Below are 20,830 nucleotides of genomic sequence, written 5' to 3'. Positions count from 1 at the left end.
ATCCAGAAGCTACTCCGCTGTGTTTGTGGCTCTAAATCATCTTACAGGTGATGGGTCCTGATTTTTTTTTTTTTTTATGCTGTCAATTCAAGGATGTTCACTTGAACAGAGAAGGTATTTCTCCTTCCCCTCAGCCTTTATCTTCTCCATAGTGAACATACAAACAAACTTACATTGAAATATAATTATTTGGCCCACCCTTTTTTTTATTAGACCCGGCCGAAATGCAATTTCTGGCTATGCCACTGGTGTCAAATGTTGCTTATAGTTTCAGTCCATCAATCAATAGATTTTGTTGTAACCGTTTGATCCCACCTATACTCTGGCAAATAGGAGCAGTGGCAGAGCAAGAAAATCGGTGGCCAAACTGAGACCCCATCCACACAGAGACGAGATAAGGTATTTTGTCATTTAGGCTATTTGTCTGACGTGGATGTGGTGTTTTTGGAGATGATGAACAATTTTGTTTTTTTAAACCTGTTACCAGAGTGGATACATTTCAGAATGCAGGTTTAATTTTTCCATTTGTTCATGTGAGCTGTATCTTTCTTTTAAAGAATGACATCAGCGCTTCACTTCCCTCTGTAGCCTGCATGTGCCTCACTCTCACAGATGACAACGATGGCGCCATGAGAAAAGTGAGTGGCGAAGCTGGAGTGCCTGTCAAGTGAAAGCATCACAAGACAGCACCATTGTTCTACTGTATTTCTGGTTTGTCATCCATGGTGTAATTGTTCTTGTCTGCTGTGCGAATGGCCAGCGATAATGTCGAGCGACAGCAAGCAAAAGTGCCGACATTGTGGCGCAAATGAGAATGTACCTTGAGTAGCTGCATTTTGTGCTTGTTTTTCATGTTTGTACACAAATGTGGATACTCATTGGATTTTCATGGTCAACTAATGGAAAAAGTATTAACCAGTAAAGTGTCAAAAACTGCTTTCAGAACCAGAGTTGTCATGCATTTTACTTTTATATTGCAGAAGGGATGCTGCCTGTCACCTTGTGTGGCAAAATCTACACAAGCTTTTTACAATGACTACCAAATTAAAAAAGGTTAAGGTATCAACAAAAATTTAGAAAGTTGCAAAACTGGACTTTAGTTGCGATGCACTGAAAACTAAAAATAAATGTCCTTTAAACCTGAAATGTCACTTAACTTCTGAATCTGACCTATGCTGCAGTTGAAAATGAGAGCAATTACACCATGCCCCACAAGGTTCTTTTCCACCTGGTGCCATTACTCATCTTGTGAACTAAAAGTATACTTTAGTAGTTGCTGCTACTTTCTGATTTGGAGGGAAACTGCTTATCCTGCATTCGTCCTCTACTGGTGAATTTAGTCTCCCAGGAGAAAAAATGACTTGCCTGGGATGGCCCAAGATTGGCTTATGGTAGTTCTGGTCACCCCTGGCTCTGCCTTTGGCTATGAGAGCTTTTCTTGCATGTTGTTATGTTACTGGACAACTCACATTATCCTTGTAATCTTTAATGTATGGAAATGGAGTAAAGTATAATTAAATAACTACCATATAATCAAGTAAAACTTTAACAGTCGATAAACATCTATGACCTTTATTTTCTTGCTTTTTGATATTAAATTACCAATTTGTTAAATACAGTACCGTTTCTTACCTTCTAATTTCCAAATTTGTTTTCTTAGTATACCATAAGATTTCTTCAATAAATCAATATATTTGGTAATCTAGTAAAAAGGGATGTTATCTGCACCATGACAAAGTCAGGGTTCTGACAACTCTTTTTTGTTATAGTAAAAATCAAATGACTATTTCGAGTGAATCACACAAAATAAAACTTTGAACACAATGATTAGAATGTTATTTTTAGAACTGGTTTGTAAATAGTTGCATGAAAGATGTGACCATACCCAATAACTTGTGTTCTCATTTGTCAGTTGAATCTCTTTAGTGTAAAGTATAAGTTCTAACAATATGAATTAAAAATTGGATGTAATCACCATAACACTGAATCACCAAAAACAAATTGTTTACTAATCTTGTTTCATTATACTTAAGGAAAAAGTATATGATAAAGTATATTCCTTTCAATGAGGAATGGAAAAGCATTGTTTTAAATAAAGGAACTGTTATTTTAAAATAGTATTTTCTTATGTACATTATGTAGTAAAAACAAAAGAGTTTGTGATCTTGATTAAGAATACAATGCAATAAACCTTGGTGTGAAAGACTAACAATAAAAAAATTAATGTTTAGTCCAGGCAATTAATAGAATTCCTACCTGCAGAGTGGAAGCTTGAACAAGGATATGCTGAGATCAATTTCAATGTAACAAACTAACTAATAAAAAAACGGTTTAGGTCTAAGAATCCATAAAATTCCTACCTGCAGAGTGGAAGCTGCTGAGTCACTAGTCTCTGACAGCCCTGTCCCTCTCGGGATGCTGGACACGATGTATCTGGAGCCCTTTGGCACAGGCTGTCTGACCACCAGCTTTCCTTTCCTGGTCTCTGCTAGAAACAGACTGTACCAGTAGGCATCGTTGGAGACCAGGGTGGAGTCTGCGATGGTGGAGTTCCTCTCACTGATCACACTGTTCCTGCTGGGAGGAGCAGCTTTGCTGGCCTTGGGTGTCTGACACTTCAGCACGATGGTGACCAGTATGGTGATGAGCAGGAGAAACGACACCGAGCCCAGACCGATGACCAGATACAGGTTTATGTCTGCAAAGATGTCGTACTCCAGAGGCATCTCGGTCATGTCAGAGTGGGCCTTAACATCAGTCTCCACTGTCAGCAGCTTGATGGTGACTGTAGCAGAGAGAGCAGGCTCCCCGTTGTCCTTGGCAACAACAACCAGTCTGTGGTGGCGGGAGTCTTTGTAGCTGAACATCCTCATGGTGCGGATCTCTCCGTTGTATTGGTCCAGGCTGAACAAGGAAGCATCAGTCACCTGCAGAAACTGGTAGGTAATCCGAGAGTTGTGCACAGAGTCCGTGTCTAAGGCGATCACTTTAGCCACCAGGGAGCCTTTATCAGTGGATCTGGGGATCTTCTCCTCCACCACTGAGCCGTGAGCGCGCCACGGAGAGACGATAACTGGAGCGTTGTCATTTTGGTCCACAATAATGATGTGGACGGTCACGTTGCTGCTGAGAGGAGGAGAACCAGAGTCTCTGGCCTCGATGTGGAAAAGAAACTCCCTCTCTATCTCATAATCAAAGGTTTTTAGAGCATAAAGATTCCCGTTCTCTGGATTGATGGAGAACAGCATGGACATGGAGGTGTTGGCGATCTCCTTCTCTATGATGAAATAAACTAGATACTGGTTTTCATGGAGGTCGGGGTCAAATGCAGAAAGAGAGCTGAGCAAGGCCCCCGGTGCGTTATTCTCCAGAACACGTATAGTATAAAATGACTGGGGGAACTGTGGAACATTGTCATTAACATCCAGCAGCTCCAAAGTCATAGTTTCATTGTCTGATAAAGGAGGAGAGCCTCTGTCTGTGACAGTGAAAGTGATTTCATATTCTGGGACCTTCTCTCTGTCTAAAGGCTCTGACACCACTAACTCATAATAGTTATCAGAGGACTCCCTCAGTTTGAAAGGCATGTTCTCTGGAATATGAAGATCAACCACTCCATTATCACCTGAGTCTTTATCATTTACACTAACTACAGCGATCACCGTGTCCAACTCTATGCTCTCACTGACTGGACTCTGAAATGATTTAATAGATATTTCTGGGTGGTTGTCATTCATGTCTTCAACTAGAATCTTTATGGTACATTGTCCTGACAAGCTGTTTGCTCCTTTATCTGTTGCTATAACTTCCATGTCATAAATCCTAAAATCCTCATAATTCAGCATTCCTTTCACAGTAATTTCACCTGTGTTTGGATTTAAACTAAATGTTTCTTGCGTTTTCTCTGATGTGTATAAACTGTATGAATATGTAATGTCAGAATTTGATCCTTCATCTAAATCTGTTGCATTGAGATGAATAACAAGGCTTCCAATGGGGGAATTTTCCAGGATTTTAACTGTTAGACTAGCCTTGTCAAACGTAGGAGCGTTGTCATTTGTGTCCAAAACGCGGACAATAACACTGGCAGTGCTAGATCTGGCAGGGGTTCCTCCATCCACAGCTGTGAGTATCAAATGATGAACAGCCTGCTTCTCACGATCCAATCCTTTTTTTAATATTAAGTCAGCAAACTTTGACCCTTCCCTCCCTGTCTGAACTTCGATGTTAAAATATTCACTTTCGCTTAGATGATATGTTTTCAGCGCATTAGTGCCTACATCACGATCAACCGCGTTACTGAGGGAAAACCTCTCCCCCTTTGGCGTCGCCTCAGATATATCTAAATGAATGACGTCTCTCCGAAATTGCGGGGCGTTGTCATTCATGTCCAAAATTTCTACCTCCATATTGAAAATACGCACCGGGTTGTCCAATGTTACTTCCAACCTGAGGTAACAAGAGGCTGATGATTTGGTGGTGCAAATGTGCTCTCTGTCGATCTTTTCCAAGACATACAGCTCGCCAGTCTCTTTGTTCACGTCCAAATATTTTTTGTTAGCGATTACTTCCACTCGCATCTTTCTCTTTGTCAGCGTTGTAACGTCGAGGCCGAGATCGGCGGCGAGATTAGCGACAACCGATCCTTCTTTCATCTCTTCGGGTATGGAGTAATGTGTCACCGCGGAGGATGCGTATTGGACGGGGGCAAAAACAAGGAAGAGCGCCACGTACCTCCGCAATGATCCCTTTGTCACAACAGCCGCCATCGTTGCTGCAGGTTGAAAGCCCTTCAGTTGACGAAACAAAGGGTTTTTCCGGCGATGATGAATGTTTTCCCCGCAGCAGTGGATTTGAATATTTTCCAGAGATTTGTGATTCTGTTAAAAATGTAAAAAATCGCGACTATGTGTGCGGAAAAGCGTTTCAGCACCACGCAGCTCCATGGTCTTTTCACAGTGACAGTCAGATTAAAAAAAGGGACCACTCCTGGTGACGTTTGAAGCTGTGCTTCTAAATGCAGAATATGGCGCCACCAATATGTTCATAAAAAAAAAGTTATTGGAAACGGACCAACAAAATCAAATAAAGAAAATAATCCCGTGCAAAATAAACCTTAATAAAATAAATAATGATAACATATCTTGGATTTCTTTATTTTTTAAAGACAGCTCGTACTGCGCTTGCATTTTTTGTTACATAAGCAAACGACTTTTATATGACCGTCAGTGTGCTGGAAATACATTTCTGAAATAAAAATATAAACATGGTAAAGGACAGATCAAAAAACTTGTTATTGTGTTTTTAGATACAGAATAGATCTCAATACATTCTGTATTTAGATCAATACAAGATGCGTAATTTAAATGCATTTAAAAGATTGCGTGCAGGCTGCAACACAAACTACTTGTAATAGCTGATATAACGATATATGGGTTAAAGTCTTAAGTGATGCAAAACACTACAATAAACAATAAATGAACCGATCTTTTGAGGTGTTACAGGAGGGGAGTTCCGCCGGCTTCACTTGTTTTTTGTAATAATAATAATAATAATAATAATAATAATAATAATAATAATAATAATAATTATTATTATTATTATTATTATTATTATTATTATTATTATTATTATTATTATTATTATTATTATAGTTATTGTTTGTTTGTTTGTTTGTATTCTCCGCCTGGTTTCGCGGATTCGGTTTATCTTGACTAAACGGCTTCTAGCTTGGGCGGGCTGCCTATAACTTTGTGTGATCCCCGCTCATTAAAGCACAAACTGTGCTCACAAGTTGGTGAATGTGTCTGTAGCTAAAGGCTGTAGTTGCTGCAGGGTGTATAGCCTAATTCCAATGCATTTGGGAAGCGCGGCGGCACTCGTGGGTGGCGTTTTGCGAGTGAATATCCTTCTTTCGGTCTTTGATCACAAAATGAACGGGTCCGGAAAATCCAACACATTCCCACTCCCTACTCGTCATCAGTGGAGGTTTCTGATACGGGCGACATGGGCGGCTCCTCGTCTGGGGTGGCATGAAATCCCCCCCGGACTGATAATGTTCACAGCGCCTAACGCACTACTCCACCTGTGGGTATTTGGCGCCCTCTGCCTGCAGCAGTGCATGCAGCTTCCTGCCGTGGTTGTCTTGTAACAGAAGGGAACGGGGGCAGGGGGGCTGGGTGGAAGGATTCTACGCTGCTTCAGTGCCAGAGCACATGCACCGCTGCCAGCTTGAATTGTTTACTTGTATCTGCTGGAGTGCCTCGCAATATGATGATTGTAACCATACGGAGGGAGTTTATTTTCACCTATTTCCCAAAACTCTGGGCACTAAACCGCCCCTGCCCGTCCTATGCTGACGCTTGGTCAGGTTCCCTCAGCATCACAAGTTGACATACCAGGTACCCCCTCTTCATCATTATTTGACGTGCAGTTTGCCCTCTAGAAAATTGGCTGCGCAGCCTACACTAAATATTTAAGCAAAACAACTGCGTTTACATGCATTTTAAAGACATTTCTAGCAAGAATGATGTATGTTATTTTCAGAATCTTCGGCCAGGGCAGGTAGACAATCTTTAATTGATTAGTTTAGCCGAATATTTTAATGCATTATGTTACAGAAAGACGAGAGGAAGTGACGTTTCCTAACTACGTCACAGAGTTGCTCCGAGATTCCAGTACACAACAAAAAACTTTTAAGCAAAACGTTTGCATGATATAGTTATAATCTTCATTCAGGCAAGGGAGGCAACCTTTGCATTATTAGTTTCGCCGAGGATTTTTTTTAGCACGCTTCCAGAAAGACGTGAGACAGCTATTTTGTCATGCTCGTTGACATTGCCAACGAGTATGACAACATGATTATGTATCTGAAACCCCTGGTCCCTCCCCAGACATAATATACATCAGAAGATTCCCAACAAAGAAGCAATAAGTAAGTTAAAATTTCCTAACAGGACAGTTGTTTTCCCCCAATCTGATATTTGTGCAGTTAGCTGTAGGTTATCACCCGTCCCGTAGAATATGGAATCATCTTTTTGGTTAATGTTGTGTCCGTTTTGAAGCAATACAGGATAATTTGTTCCATATTTTGATAAATGTCAGATAAATGTCTGTCACACACATATATACATAAATTCTAATAGCCTGCACAGAGCCTATATGAACAAAATTAAACGCAGGAAATAACGCCTTTAAAATCATCGTGGCAGGATTTAAGCAGGATTTAAGCAGGACCCCTCGGTCTCAACTGTGCTGCTTTCACAGAGACGAACAACACACACCTGTCTGTCTCTTGTTCCTTTGAGTTACACTCCGAAGCGAAATCCCTCGTAAAAATACAGATGGGTGTGAGAAGAGGTAAATTCCTGACTGAAGAGCATAATTTGGGACAAACTTGATACTTTATCAATCTATGAGCTCATAGGGTTCGCCTGAGATGCTATGTGGGGTTAGAAGTTTTAAAGTGATCTACTGTGACCTAGACAGAGTCATGACATTTTTTTAATTTTGTTTGCTTTTTCAACTGTTTATATTTTCAACTGTGTTTGTACTGGTTGATATGAGCATTTCAGAATCAGAGAATCAGAAACAATCCAAGATTCAGACATTTCAGTGGATATGTCTATGTTTTAATGTGGGGACTTAAATGCTCTGTGTTGAACGGTAACGTGGGTGTCAAGATGATGCGGTCGCTATCCGTGGTGCTGAACTGCTTTCAAGTTGTGTCATTTTATTAGTGACCATGTATCCTAATGTTTTTGTTGTTCTTTTGGTTTATACTTCATATCAATTTGAAGGACTTTAAATGACCTAGTCACTCTCTGTGGTGCCAGAACTTCTAAGCCCCGCTGTTGCGAGCATGTGTATGTTGTAAAATTATGTGATAAAGGGCCCGGTCATTTGCTCCGCCCCAGCTCTGATTTGTTCTGCTAGTGAACGGAGTATCTGCGATTAGTTACATTTTGATGACATTTCTAACAAAAGAACGCATAATATGTTCATGTTATTCTTTCAATAAGTTTAGATATTATTCCTTTAGTGGTTTTCCTAACCCCAACCCTCACCCATTTGCTATTTCAATGGAGGCTGCTGCTCTTTTGTCTTCAAATTTTTTTTTTTAAATTACAAGAAGTTTGTTGAAACAGTCTGCATACCTGGTGTTTGATTTTATACACTCAAGGCTATGAAAATTGTTAGAACATCTGATTTCCATTATTTAGATGAGTGGGGGAAGCTTTTGTCTAGTTGTGTGTGTGTTCGTAGTTTTTGAATTTGGCCAAATCATAGACCCTTTTACTTTTGAGACACCTAGACTCTCATGCTACCCGTTCCCCCTTGACTTTTAAGGTGGGTTTTGACAGTTTTTAGTATTATTCAAGCAGATATATCATCATATTTAAAATCAGAATTTACCTACACTAGGACCAGGTCTATTTAATTCATGTCAGGAGAGCTTTATGTCTAACTTAACACTCATATAAACATTTTGGTACTGGCTCTTATTTGGTGTCTGTGTGAAATCTTCCCAACTACCATTGGGAGTCTGGAGTAGAATCTGTGCATTTGTCTTATGAATGTCAGTTAAACCCATGCTAAATGTGTAAAGTTAGATTCTAATGTGTAAAATAGCTGAAGGTATACCTTTATAAGCAGAATTATACTTTAATGTAAGCTTCAAACCAAGAAACAGCAGAAACTGTAACATATGAAATTGCAGTCAGCTCCACAGCTCCTACAAAATTTGTGCTCAACACTTTTGCAGGGACATTTTGGGACAAAATCACTTATTGTGTGAAAATAACATTATCATTGTAATGTGTATTTATTTATTTTTAATTACATTTCATAAAACATACATTCTTTATCCCACAGGGAAATTAAATGTTTGTATAACTCATGTTATTGGGGTTTCTTCAATGAGCTGTGCATGGCTACGTGCAGGAAGGATCTCCTGTAGTGTTTTTTCTTACAGTGGATCTGGAGAAGCTTCTCAGTGAAGAGACTGTTGTTGTATGACAATCTAATGAAGAGGGTGCTCAGGGTTGTCCATAATGTTAATCATTTCATGAAAAATACGTCCTTGTAAAATCATCTCCAGACTTTCTGGAGAAGTCCCCAGAAGCTCAACAAGCTTTCTTTAAGTCAGTTACTCTGATGCTTAAAGTCAATTGCATCTGATTCTGCCCCTACAGATAATGACAGAAGAGATAACAAAATACACAAAATAAAAGATCTGCAGCATCTTGCTACAGACAATGACCAAAGCTTCTTCCAGATGTCCAGTCTGCTCTTTCCCTTGTTGTAGACACTATATTTTGTAATGCCCTTTGGACTGCTTTCTGTCAGGAAAAGTGTAATCGATTTTCCCATCAAGGACTGCATGAACGATAGACTGATCTGTGGCTCACAGGACATAATAGTATTATTTACGAAATAGAACCCTTGGCCACCCAACGGCTATAAATGTTTCAAGTTATGTGACCTTTATTCCTTTAAAAATTATTGCAAGTCCTCTGTAAGTGTTGCCTTTCCCTCTATAAATACAGCCGATGGGTTGAGAGTAATTGTAACTCGGCCTGTTTTTAGCCGCCAACACGTGGTAGAACACGTGACACTGTCTACCTTCCCTGAACGAAGATTATAACTATATTATGCATACTTTTCACTATAGATGTCATCAACATACATAGAACTGTGATGCTTTTCTTAAATATTATTTTTTATGAATGCAGAAGTTGGTGCTCATCGGTGACAAATATGGCTGCATCAATGGCTGTGGCAACGAACATAACAACATAGCTGTCTTAGTGTTTCTGACGTGAGATTGTGAATAGGCAGACCATTCTAATAAAGGAAAGGTCTGCCTATTCATAATCCAACCATTTAAAATGTTCACAGGTTAGTTTCTATAGCTGTTTTATTGACATGAACACATTTCACATGTTAATGCATATGAGATGTTAACAGGGTCAACAATAAAGTCCATTTTCCTCACTCAACGCTGGAGACGGATGGACAAAAAACACGTGTCCTTTTTTATTTTCTTAAACAAACAGGACATGATGCAGAGACTGTTGAACACTGAGGTTTTAGGTTGTATTCTGTATTTTCACTATTACATGTTTTCACACAACTGACAAAGTCAGTTTGGTCTTTTCCGACAAGTCCAGTTCGCCATGTGTTTTTGTTATACTAACATGACACCAGCTGGAGAGATATGGGTTGACTGATGTTTTAAATTGTGAAATATACTCTGCTGAAAATGATTGATTTTCTGAATATTTACTATTATGCTCATTAAAGGCAATTTCTCATATTTCACCTTTGTTTTATTTGGTCAACACAACTATTGTATATACCGTATTGTTTGGAAATTTAATTGTAACAGCATTATTAAATTGAGTATCTCATAAGGATATCATACAAGTTTAAATAGCCCAATGAAAATATAATTTCATTGGGCTTTGCAATGAAAATGGCTTTGCAGCAATGAGGGATTGCTGCAAAGCTATGGACAATGCAGACGACTCTCCCTGTAGCTCTACACTTCTCCAGGAGTGAATGCTGCTTGTCGGGACTTTGAAGCAATCAAATGGTTCCCTTATATAGGAAATGTTTTACCAATCTGTATAATATGATTCAATTTGACATTGTAAAGTGCCTTGAGGTGACGTGTTTCATGAATTGATGCTATATAAATAAAAGTTGAATTGAAAAATTGATTTGAATTGAATTAGTGCCTAACATTTACAGTTGTGAGGCTAGTCTTTGAGGCAGTATGACGGAGGGAGGTGGGAGTCCTGTCACATGGTGCTCCACAACAATCTCATCCTAAATAGCAGAAAAGCCAAGGAGATTGTGATGGATTTCAGGATGGCTCTTGGACAAATAACCATCAACAAAGAAGCAGTGAAGAGGGTCCCTATCTTTAAGTTTCGGGGTGTCCTCTCCTAGACTACCCAAAACTGTTGGGGCTCAGCAGCTCCTTCACTTTTTGAGGAAACTAAGGAAGGCCAGATTACCTCAAAAACTCTCAACTTCTACCAGTAAATAATGGATTGCATCCTAACGTAAATAATCACAAGATCATAAAAGCAGCACCGAAGGTTATTGGGTCTGACTTTCCAACCATCAGCCACATTCTTGAGATTCAATGTCAAAGCAGGGCTAGGAGAATCATCCGAGATGCAACAGATCTAACCCATCACATCTCAAACATCTGCCAAATCCAGACTGTCACACAAGGGTGAACTTAATATTAGGGAAAACTAGTCAGTTACCTAGGGCCCCAACTTCCATAAAACTCCTCATACACGTATGCTTGATACAGTTCTTACTTGTTAGCGCATATTATTTGTTTTCGATTAAATTCCTTTTGCTAAAATGCCATAAGAATGCTTATTGTAATATTTGAGTCTCTGGGTTGTTTAAATATGTTTATTAATAAGAAAAAATAATCACAAATAATCATAAATGTACCAGTAATTAGTTAACTGTTTTATGTTTCTGTATAATACATGCAAAATATATAAAGTAAAAATTTTATTTTAATCAAATGTTCAGACAATTATCATCATAATTAAATAGATGTATTTTAGGATCTCACCATTAGATTTTAAAGATTTAAAAAAACTAAACATTAATGATGCTCCTGTGGTAGTTAAGAACACATATTTTATTAGATGGAGTGGAATTTTATATTAAGATTTTCTAAATATCTTAATATAAATAAATAACTGTCATTATCTCCTTCAGTGGAATGTTTTTTAATCAATCTTAAATTTTGTTTTTCTCCATCCTTCAACTACTTTTAAAAATGTAAACCAAGTAAATTATTGTAAACCTTTTTTGCTGGATTCACAATAATTTAGAGCAAAGCTTATATGGCTGAAACAAAATGTAGTATTTTGAATATTTTTTGTATATTGAAACATTAAAGGTATAGTCCATATCTTTTCTTAAACGAGGAGAGATAGAGGTATGTTTAACCACTTTAGCTCCACTTACCTTCTTGAAGGAGCTGAAAGCCACGCTTCATAGACAGTGCAGCACTGTTTGTGACTTAGGCACATTAAACATTTTGTATTGTGCACGCTGGTGCATCAGCTTGTTGATTGACCACTCCCTCCAGATGAATATGTAAATGTATTATTGAACGCTGTAGGCTGATGTGATGATCGGAGGAGGGACTACAAGAAAATGCTGCACTACTGTCTGAGTCTCAGTATTGCAGCATGAAGCCTTACAAAATCTTTCACACTCAGGACAGACTTGGAGGGGGGCCCCTTCACAAAAGTTTGCCTAGGGCCCCAAAATGGCTATGTCCACCCCTGACCTGGGCTGCAAAACTGATAAACAGCTTTTCACAACTGCTGTGAAACTTTTAAGTTTACAATGGTGCTTCACACACGCGCACACACATCATCTCTCTACCACATACAGCATGCCCCAACACATGCATACATACCCCTGCCCTCTCCCCCTTGCTTTCCTGAGCAATATACATGATGAGGATATGTGCAATACATGTCAATCCATTGTTGCTTACATTTGACATTTAATACTTATGTCTAAGCAAAATTTATTATTTATTCGCACCTGGAAACAACGCTGTTTCATGCAGTGACAACAATGCAAAGTTTTGTTAAAACTGTAAAAAAAAAAGAAAAAGGAAATTATATGGAGAAATTAATGAAATATTGAGTTAAAGGTAATGGATTCCTCATTCTTTAAACTTGAATGATCAGAACAATTAAGATGCGAGTATTTCAGGTCTTGCATGTCATAATACTACATTTTCCATAAAACAAATTGATAAATTACATTTTAATAGTTCTGAGAAAATATCCATTTATATATTGTTAAATTTTGAGAAAAACGGTATAGCTACTCATAACACAAAAAAGGCATTTTTTTAATGTACTTATTGTTTTTCAGAAGAAGAAAAGCCGATGACTAAAGGACCATGTTTAAATAACAAGTGTAAATTGAAGTTGGATTACATGCTTGAAATTGTGTTTAATTTTGAGGCCACTGTACAAGAGTTTTGGGGGATATATAAGGGTTGCTGTTTTAATCGGCATTTGAGATTTTCTGCATTAAACTTACAATAAAATGTGTTAGCAGACACCATTTATTAAACTATGGATGTAAAAGGGTAGTTATCAATTATGCTCCTACCTGCAGAGTAGAAGCTGCTGAGTCACTAGTCTCTGACAGCCCTGTCCCTCTCGGGATGCTGGACACGATGTATCTGGAGCCCTTTGGCACAGGCTGTCTGACCACCAGCTTTCCTTTCCTGGTCTCTGCTAGAAACAGACTGTACCAGTAGGCATCGTTGGAGACCAGGGTGGAGTCTGCGATGGTGGAGTTCCTCTCACTGATCACACTGTTCCTGCTGGGAGGAGCAGCTTTGCTGGCCTTGGGTGTCTGACACTTCAGCACGATGGTGACCAGTATGGTGATGAGCAGGAGAAACGACACCGAGCCCAGACCGATGACCAGATACAGGTTTATGTCTGCAAAGATGTCGTACTCCAGAGGCATCTCGGTCATGTCAGAGTGGGCCTTAACATCAGTCTCCACTGTCAGCAGCTTGATGGTGACTGTAGCAGAGAGAGCAGGCTCCCCGTTGTCCTTGGCAACAACAACCAGTCTGTGGTGGCGGGAGTCTTTGTAGCTGAACATCCTCATGGTGCGGATCTCTCCGTTGTATTGGTCCAGGCTGAACAAGGAAGCATCAGTCACCTGCAGAAACTGGTAGGTAATCCGAGAGTTGTGCACAGAGTCCGTGTCTAAGGCGATCACTTTAGCCACCAGGGAGCCTTTATCAGTGGATCTGGGGATCTTCTCCTCCACCACTGAGCCATGAGCGCGCCACGGAGAGACGATAACTGGAGCGTTGTCATTCTGGTCCACAATAATGATGTGGACGGTCACGTTGCTGCTGAGAGGAGGAGAACCAGAGTCTCTGGCCTCAATGTGGAAAAGAAACTCCCTCTCTATCTCATAGTCGAAGGTTTTTAGAGCATAAAGATTCCCGTTCTCTGGATTGATAGAGAACAGCATGGACATGGAGGTGTTGGCGATCTCCTTCTCTATGATGAAATAAACTAGATACTGGTTTTCATGGAGGTCAGGGTCAAATGCAGAGAGCGAGCTGAGCAAGGCCCCCGGTGCGTTATTCTCCAGAACACGTATTGTATAAAATGACTGGGGGAACTGTGGAACATTGTCATTAACATCCAGCAGCTCCAAAGTCATAGTTTCATTGTCTGATAAAGGAGGAGAGCCTCTGTCTGTGACAGTGAAAGTGATTTCATATTCTGGGACCTTCTCTCTGTCTAAAGGCTCTGACACCACTAACTCATAATAGTTATCAGAGGACTCCCTCAGTTTGAAAGGCATGTTCTCTGGAATATGAAGATCAACCACTCCATTATCACCAGGCGTCTTTATCATTTACACTAACTACAGCGATCACCGTGTCCAACTCTATGCTCTCACTGACTGGACTCTGAAATGATTTAATTGATATTTCGGGGTGGTTGTCATTCATGTCTTCAACTAGAATCTTTATGGTACATTGTCCTGACAAGCTGTTTGCTCCTTTATCTGTTGCTATAACTTCCATGTCATAAATCCTAAAATCCTCATAGTTCAGCATTCCTTTCACAGTAATTTCACCTGTGGTTGGATTTAAACTAAATGTTTCTTGCGTTTTTTCTGATGTGTATAAACTGTATGCATATGTAATTTCAGAATTTGATCCTTCATCTAAATCAGTTGCATTGAGATGAATAACAAGGCTTCCAATGGGGGAGTTTTCCATTATTTTTACGTCGTAAACTGATTTATCAAACGTAGGTGCGTTGTCGTTCGTGTCTAAAACGCGAACAATAACACTGGCGGTACCAGATCTAGCAGGCGTTCCCCCGTCTACCGCTGTGAGGATTAAATTATGAACTGCGCGCTGCTCTCGGTCTAATGTCTTTTTCAGGATCAAATCGGCAAATTTTGAACCATCTCTTCCAGCCTGAACCTCAATATCAAAGTATTCATTTTCACTCAGATGATAGGTTTTGACCGAATTAATCCCAACATCGGCATCAACCGCGTTGCTGAGGGAGAACCTCTCCCCTTTATGGGTCGCTTCAGATATATCCAAATAAATGACGTCTCTTCGAAATCGTGGGGCGTTGTCATTCATGTCCAGGATTTCAACTTCGATGTTAAAAATCCGCACTGGATTGTCCAGTATCACTTCGAGTTTGAGGAAACAAGACGATTTGGTGTTGCAAAGGCCCGTGTGCTCCCTGTCAATCTTCTCAACGATGTACAGCTCACCAGTTTCTTTGTTCACATCGAGGTATTTTTTATTTGCGATGATGTCGACTCGCATCTTCCGTTGCTTTAGCGTTTTGACGTCCAGGCTGAGGTCGGTTGCGAGGTTGGCAATGACCGATCCTGCTTTCATTTCCTCTGGTATAGAATAATGACTGACCGACGGCGATGCATAATGAACGAAGAAACAAAGAATGGCGGGGAGCACGTACCTCCTGTGTGGTCCCATCGTTAAGAACGGCCTCCGCGGGTTCCGTGCGCACACGGCACCAAATGCGCTTTCGCAGATTTTGTATGATGATCTTGAAACGTGAGCGGATATTCTCGCTCAATTCACCTTTCTTTGATTGGAAACAGCAGGTCGCAAATTTTCTTTTTCGGTAATGGGTTCGGGTTAGAGCAGGTCGATGCTGCCTTTTCCTTCCTCTGCACGTCATCTCACTGACTCTCATACCGTGTGTGACGTGGAATATTTTCTAGTGAACAGCGCCACTAAGATTTATACCTGAAATATCAGCTATGGAAGGGCATGAACTGGTAATCGGGCGTACCGGGCAAATGTGGGCCGACGTGCTGTTTGGGCCGGCAGACCCGACATGCTTATTATTATTATTATTATTATTATTATTATTATTATTATTATTATTATTATTATTATTATTATTATTATTATTATTATTATTATTATTATATTGGCCTCGTTATATTTGCATAATGCATGAAGAAAAATAAAATCAGCAGCGCAAGAGTCTGTTCCGATCATCCGGCCCTCACCACAGACTACTGCAGCCCAGTGGTTATCATCCCTGACAGTCTAAAAGGCTAGGCCAATCATAAAGTAGAAAAACACCTTCACGCTCCATGTGGAACTTTGTGCAGCGGTGTTCACAGTAGTAATGGATAAGAAACACAAGGGAGGCGCAGAGAAACTGCGCGAAAAAAAGAAACGACTTCTTCAAACGGACGCTGCGAAATGTGTCAAACTGACTGACATGTTCCCAACAGCAGGCCCTTCATCTGCTCCGGTGTCTGATGTAAAATATGGTGGTGGTGGTGGTGATGTGTAGTTGTAGTGGAGGCGACGGCGAACCGAGCAGTGAACATGTCAGTGCGGCTGCTGCAGTATCAAAACCTGCGGTAAGCCGGACAGTTTTCAGAGCCCCAAACTATGTAATGAGGATAGGATAAACCAACCAACCCCTTGATGAATATGATAAAATAACATAACCCCCAAAATTGCCCACTGTGCTGCTACCAGATTCTACAGTGGACTTAACATGTTCTCAGATGCTTATCATCTCCTTGGGCTTGCTTATAAGTTCTTGCTGACCCTTTCCCTTACCCAAGTGGCCTGTGAAAGAACCTTCTCTACGCTCAAGTTCATCAAGTCTCGACTTAGGAGCAAGCTGTCTGCAAGCAAGCTGGAGGCATTTATGTTGATGGCCACTGAAAAAGACTACCTCATGGCACTGGACACAGACACAGTGATAGATAAGGTGGCTGAGAAGAGTGGGTTGCTGACAAAGCTGCTCTTGTAAATTAGTAAGGTGAGAGGAAGAACTTCTTAAATTTATTATGAATGAAAATAATACTATTCTGTGCAACATTTGTCTAATCTTTATTTCTTCTCATCCTCTCTGACAGGATTTCTACACGTTTCAAATGATTAATTTTGTCATTGACATCCTTTTTTACACAGTGAGTGCATAGTAGTCCAATGTTACCCTACAGCAGGGGTGTCCAAACTTTTTGGCATGTGGGCCAAAATTCTGAGGTCAAAAGTACTCAAGGGCCAAAAAATGTATAATATCGATAGACAATAACCCAAAAATGATGTTGTGATTCTTTTACCTGCTTTACAAAATATGACGATTTCAATTAAACTAATTATTCCAAATTTCTGAAGGAAAAGGATGTTAAATCACTCTAGATCCAAAGTTTAAAAAAAAGGGTTTTGCACATTTGCTTTATGTTAGACTTGACTGAAAATAAAAATAAAATTATTTATTTTTGGTCTCACAATATGGCAACTGGTTTTTGGCCGGTAATTATTTTAAAACAATTGTCTTATTTAGCTAATTTTAATAAATGATTTGATGAAGTAAAAAAAACCCGCTTTAAATGCACAAAAAATTGCATCTAAGTTAAAGTCCTCAGACAGATGTGGTCGTATTTTCTATGAAATTAAATAGAATGTAAAAAGTTTGGTTATTAAAACATGAATATATTGTGTTGTACTAAATGTTTTCAGTTGTAACCTGTCTACATTAATTTTAGCCTAATAGAAATAAAATGTTTCCATCTCCATCAGACCAAATGCTGTTGGGGGGCCACACAAAATCAGTCTAGGGGCCACAAATGGCCCCCGGGCCGCACTTTGGACACGCCTGCCCTACAGTATCTGAAAGACTGAATAGATCTGATGAGCAACTTACAATAACTTCTTATGATGATGTAACGTGATAATATGTGTGATTGACCGTGACTTCTCTCTCTCTCTCTCTCTGATCTAAGAATTGTTGCTGTGCCCTGGTGGAGTTTACATTTTACAGTGTTAATAAATTAAGATTTTGGAAGTATTTTAAGTGTCCACTCTCACTAATTTCCATTAACCTGGCCTCAAGGTATTGCACAGTTGGTATTGCACAGTTGGTATACACATTGAGTACAAAAAAAAAAAAATGAGATGGACTAGTCTAGTCCAAAATGCCAGGGCTGATTTTTTGTCTCAGTCCACCCCTGGATGGATGCTTATAAAAATAATAAATAAATAAAAATAGCCATTTGTATATGCTGGATAAATCATACTTTTATGTAACCTACTGAAAAATCTTAAATATTTCACAAAATACATAAAACTGCGTGAAGCATTATGTAAGAAAATGTGCAAACACTTTACTCACCTGCAGCGTAGAAGCTGCTGAGTCACTAGTCTCTGACAGCCCTGTCCCTCTGGGGATGCTGGACACGATGTATCTGGAGCCCTTTGGCACAGGCTGTCTGACCACCAGCTTTCCTTTCCTGGTCTCTGCTAGAAACAGACTGTACCAGTAGGCATCGTTGGAGACCAGGGTGGAGTCTGCGATGGTGGAGTTCCTCTCACTGATCACACTGTTCCTGCTGGGAGGAGCAGCTTTGCTGGCCTTGGGTGTCTGACACTTCAGCACGATGGTGACCAGTATGGTGATGAGCAGGAGAAACGACACCGAGCCCAGACCGATGACCAGATACAGGTTTATGTCTGAAAAGATGTCGTACTCCAGAGGCATCTCGGTCATGTCAGAGTGGGCCTTAACATCAGTCTCCACTGTCAGCAGCTTGATGGTGACTGTAGCAGAGAGAGCAGGCTCCCCGTTGTCCTTGGCAACAACAACCAGTCTGTGGTGGCGGGAGTCTTTGTAGCTGAACATCCTCATGGTGCGGATCTCTCCGTTGTATTGGTCCAGGCTGAACAAGGAAGCATCAGTCACCTGCAGAAACTGGTAGGTAATCCGAGAGTTGTGCACAGAGTCCGTGTCTAAGGCGATCACTTTAGCCACCAGGGAGCCTTTATCAGTGGATCTGGGGATCTTCTCCTCCACCACTGAGCCGTGAGCGCGCCACGGAGAGACGATAACTGGAGCGTTGTCATTCTGGTCCACAATAATGATGTGGACGGTCACGTTGCTGCTGAGAGGAGGAGAACCAGAGTCTCTGGCCTCAATGTGGAAAAGAAACTCCCTCTCAATCTCATAGTCAAAGGTTTTTAGAGCATAAAGATTCCCGTTCTCTGGATTGATGGAGAACAGCATGGACATGGAGGTGTTGGCGATCTCCTTCTCTATGATGAAATAAACTAGATACTGGTTTTCATGGAGGTCAGGGTCAAATGCAGAGAGCGAGCTGAGCAAGGCCCCCGGTGCGTTATTCTCCAGAACACGTATTGTATAAAATGACTGGGGGAACTGTGGAACATTGTCATTAACATCCAGCAGGTGCACGGTTATTGTTTCATTGTCTGACAGGGGAGGTGTTCCTGCATCCATTGCAATCAGTGTTATTTCATATTCAGGTACCTTTTCCCGATCTAACGGCTCAGAAACTATTAAGTTGTAATGTGTGGGTCTGTCTGATGATTTATTGAGAATGAACGGCAAGGCCTCATGTATGGATAAATTAATTTTTCCATTATCACCTGTGTCTCGGTCACTTACACCTACCAGCGCAATAACAGTCCCTACAGGTATGTTTTCAGGTACTGTGTTTTTCACAGACTGTACAGTAATTTCTGGAAAATTATCATTCATATCTGTCACATGAACCACTACTTTACACTGTCCCAGCAAGGGGTGTGCCCCTTTGTCCTTTGCTTCAATGTGCATCTCATAAAATTTCATATCTTCATAATCTATAGTTCCTTTGACAGTTATCTCTCCTGTTTTAGGATTCAACGTGAAAACGTCTTGCGTCTTTTCCGACGTGTACAGCGTGAACGAGTACACAATCTCTGAATTAAGCCCCTCATCAAGATCAGAGGCGTCAAGGTTAAGCACCAGAGTTCCTATTGGAGTATTTTCTGTCATGTTTATCGTGTAAGTCTGCTTGTCAAACCGAGGAGGGTTGTCGTTTGTGTCCTGCACTCTCACTATAATGTTGGCGGTGCCGGAGCGCACAGGGACGCCTCCGTCAACAGCGGTCAGGATTAATTTATGAACAGCGTTCTCCTCTCTGTCTAAAGATTTCGTTAATACCAAGTCCACATACTGTGTTCCGTCACTGCCGGTCTGGATCTCTATGGTAAAATGTTCACTGGAGCTAAGCCTGTATGTTTTAATCGTATTTATGCCAACGTCTGGATCCACAGCGTTGGGCAGAGAGAATCTCTCCCCCGGCGTGGCGGACTCTGAAACGTCGAGCTCCACCCTGTCTCTTCGGAAATGCGGAGCGTTGTCGTTTATATCTGTTATTCCGAGCTCGATGTTGAAGATGCGCAACGGGCTCTCTATGATGAAATCGAGCTTCAAAAAGCAAGAGGTTGGCTTCGCCGGACAAAGATTCTCCCTGTCGATTTTTTCCACGATGAACAGCTCCCCAGTCTTTTTGTTAAAGTCTAGATATTTTTTGTTTGTGAAGATGTCGAGTTTTACCTCGCGTTGCGCCAAGCCTCCGAGCTCAAGTCCCAAATCCGCAGCGAGGTTAGCCACCACAGAGCCCCTCTCCATCTCCTCGGCTATGGAGTAGCGCGTCACAGACAAAGCGCCAGGCCACAGAGAAGCCAGGACAAAGACAGCGGCCCAAAATACCATCCTTCCTTCGAGAGGGGGAGAAAAAAAATCTTGTTTTAATTATTGTTTAATTCTCGATCTTAAAATTCCCATATAAATCCCCACATAAGCATGGGAGGAAAAATAAGGGATTATGCAAACCCCGTTAAATAAAAGCATCCAGAAAGCTGCGTGTTCACCTTGAGCGACTATCTGCGTCGTGATTTTAAGAGAGCAGACGC

The 20,830-nt window shown here is 40.6% G+C and overlaps 3 protein-coding genes across 3 annotated transcripts; all 3 read right to left on the bottom strand.

Annotated features, from left to right (window-relative positions):
* Positions 1-2,261: 2,261 nt before the first annotated feature.
* On the bottom strand, positions 2,262-4,996 carry LOC118557534 (protocadherin alpha-C2-like; the record flags this gene model as incomplete). The annotated part of the gene is made up of 2 exons (XM_036127684.1): positions 2,361-4,996; positions 2,262-2,270 (listed from the first exon to the last, which is right to left on the bottom strand). Coding segments are annotated over exons 1-2 (2,418 nt in total), but the record flags the coding sequence as incomplete, so codon positions are not given.
* Positions 4,997-13,155: 8,159 nt separating this feature from the next.
* On the bottom strand, positions 13,156-15,574 carry LOC118557533 (protocadherin alpha-C2-like). Its single transcript, XM_036127683.1, is given in 2 exon segments — positions 13,156-14,448; positions 14,450-15,574. Coding segments are annotated over 2 exon segments (2,403 nt in total). The 3' UTR covers positions 13,156-13,170.
* A 2,626-nt stretch (positions 15,575-18,200) lies between these two features.
* On the bottom strand, positions 18,201-20,830 carry pcdhb (protocadherin b). Its single transcript, XM_012860198.3, has one exon. The coding sequence runs from the start codon at positions 20,628-20,630 to the stop codon at positions 18,216-18,218; it is 2,415 nt and encodes an 804-aa protein (XP_012715652.2). The 5' UTR covers positions 20,631-20,830; the 3' UTR covers positions 18,201-18,215.

Source organism: Fundulus heteroclitus, chromosome 23 (assembly GCF_011125445.2).
Source record: "Fundulus heteroclitus isolate FHET01 chromosome 23, MU-UCD_Fhet_4.1, whole genome shotgun sequence".
NCBI classification, from domain to species: domain Eukaryota; kingdom Metazoa; phylum Chordata; class Actinopteri; order Cyprinodontiformes; family Fundulidae; genus Fundulus; species Fundulus heteroclitus.
Note: the sequence above shows the minus strand (reverse complement) of the source record. Positions and strands in the feature narration are given on the sequence as shown.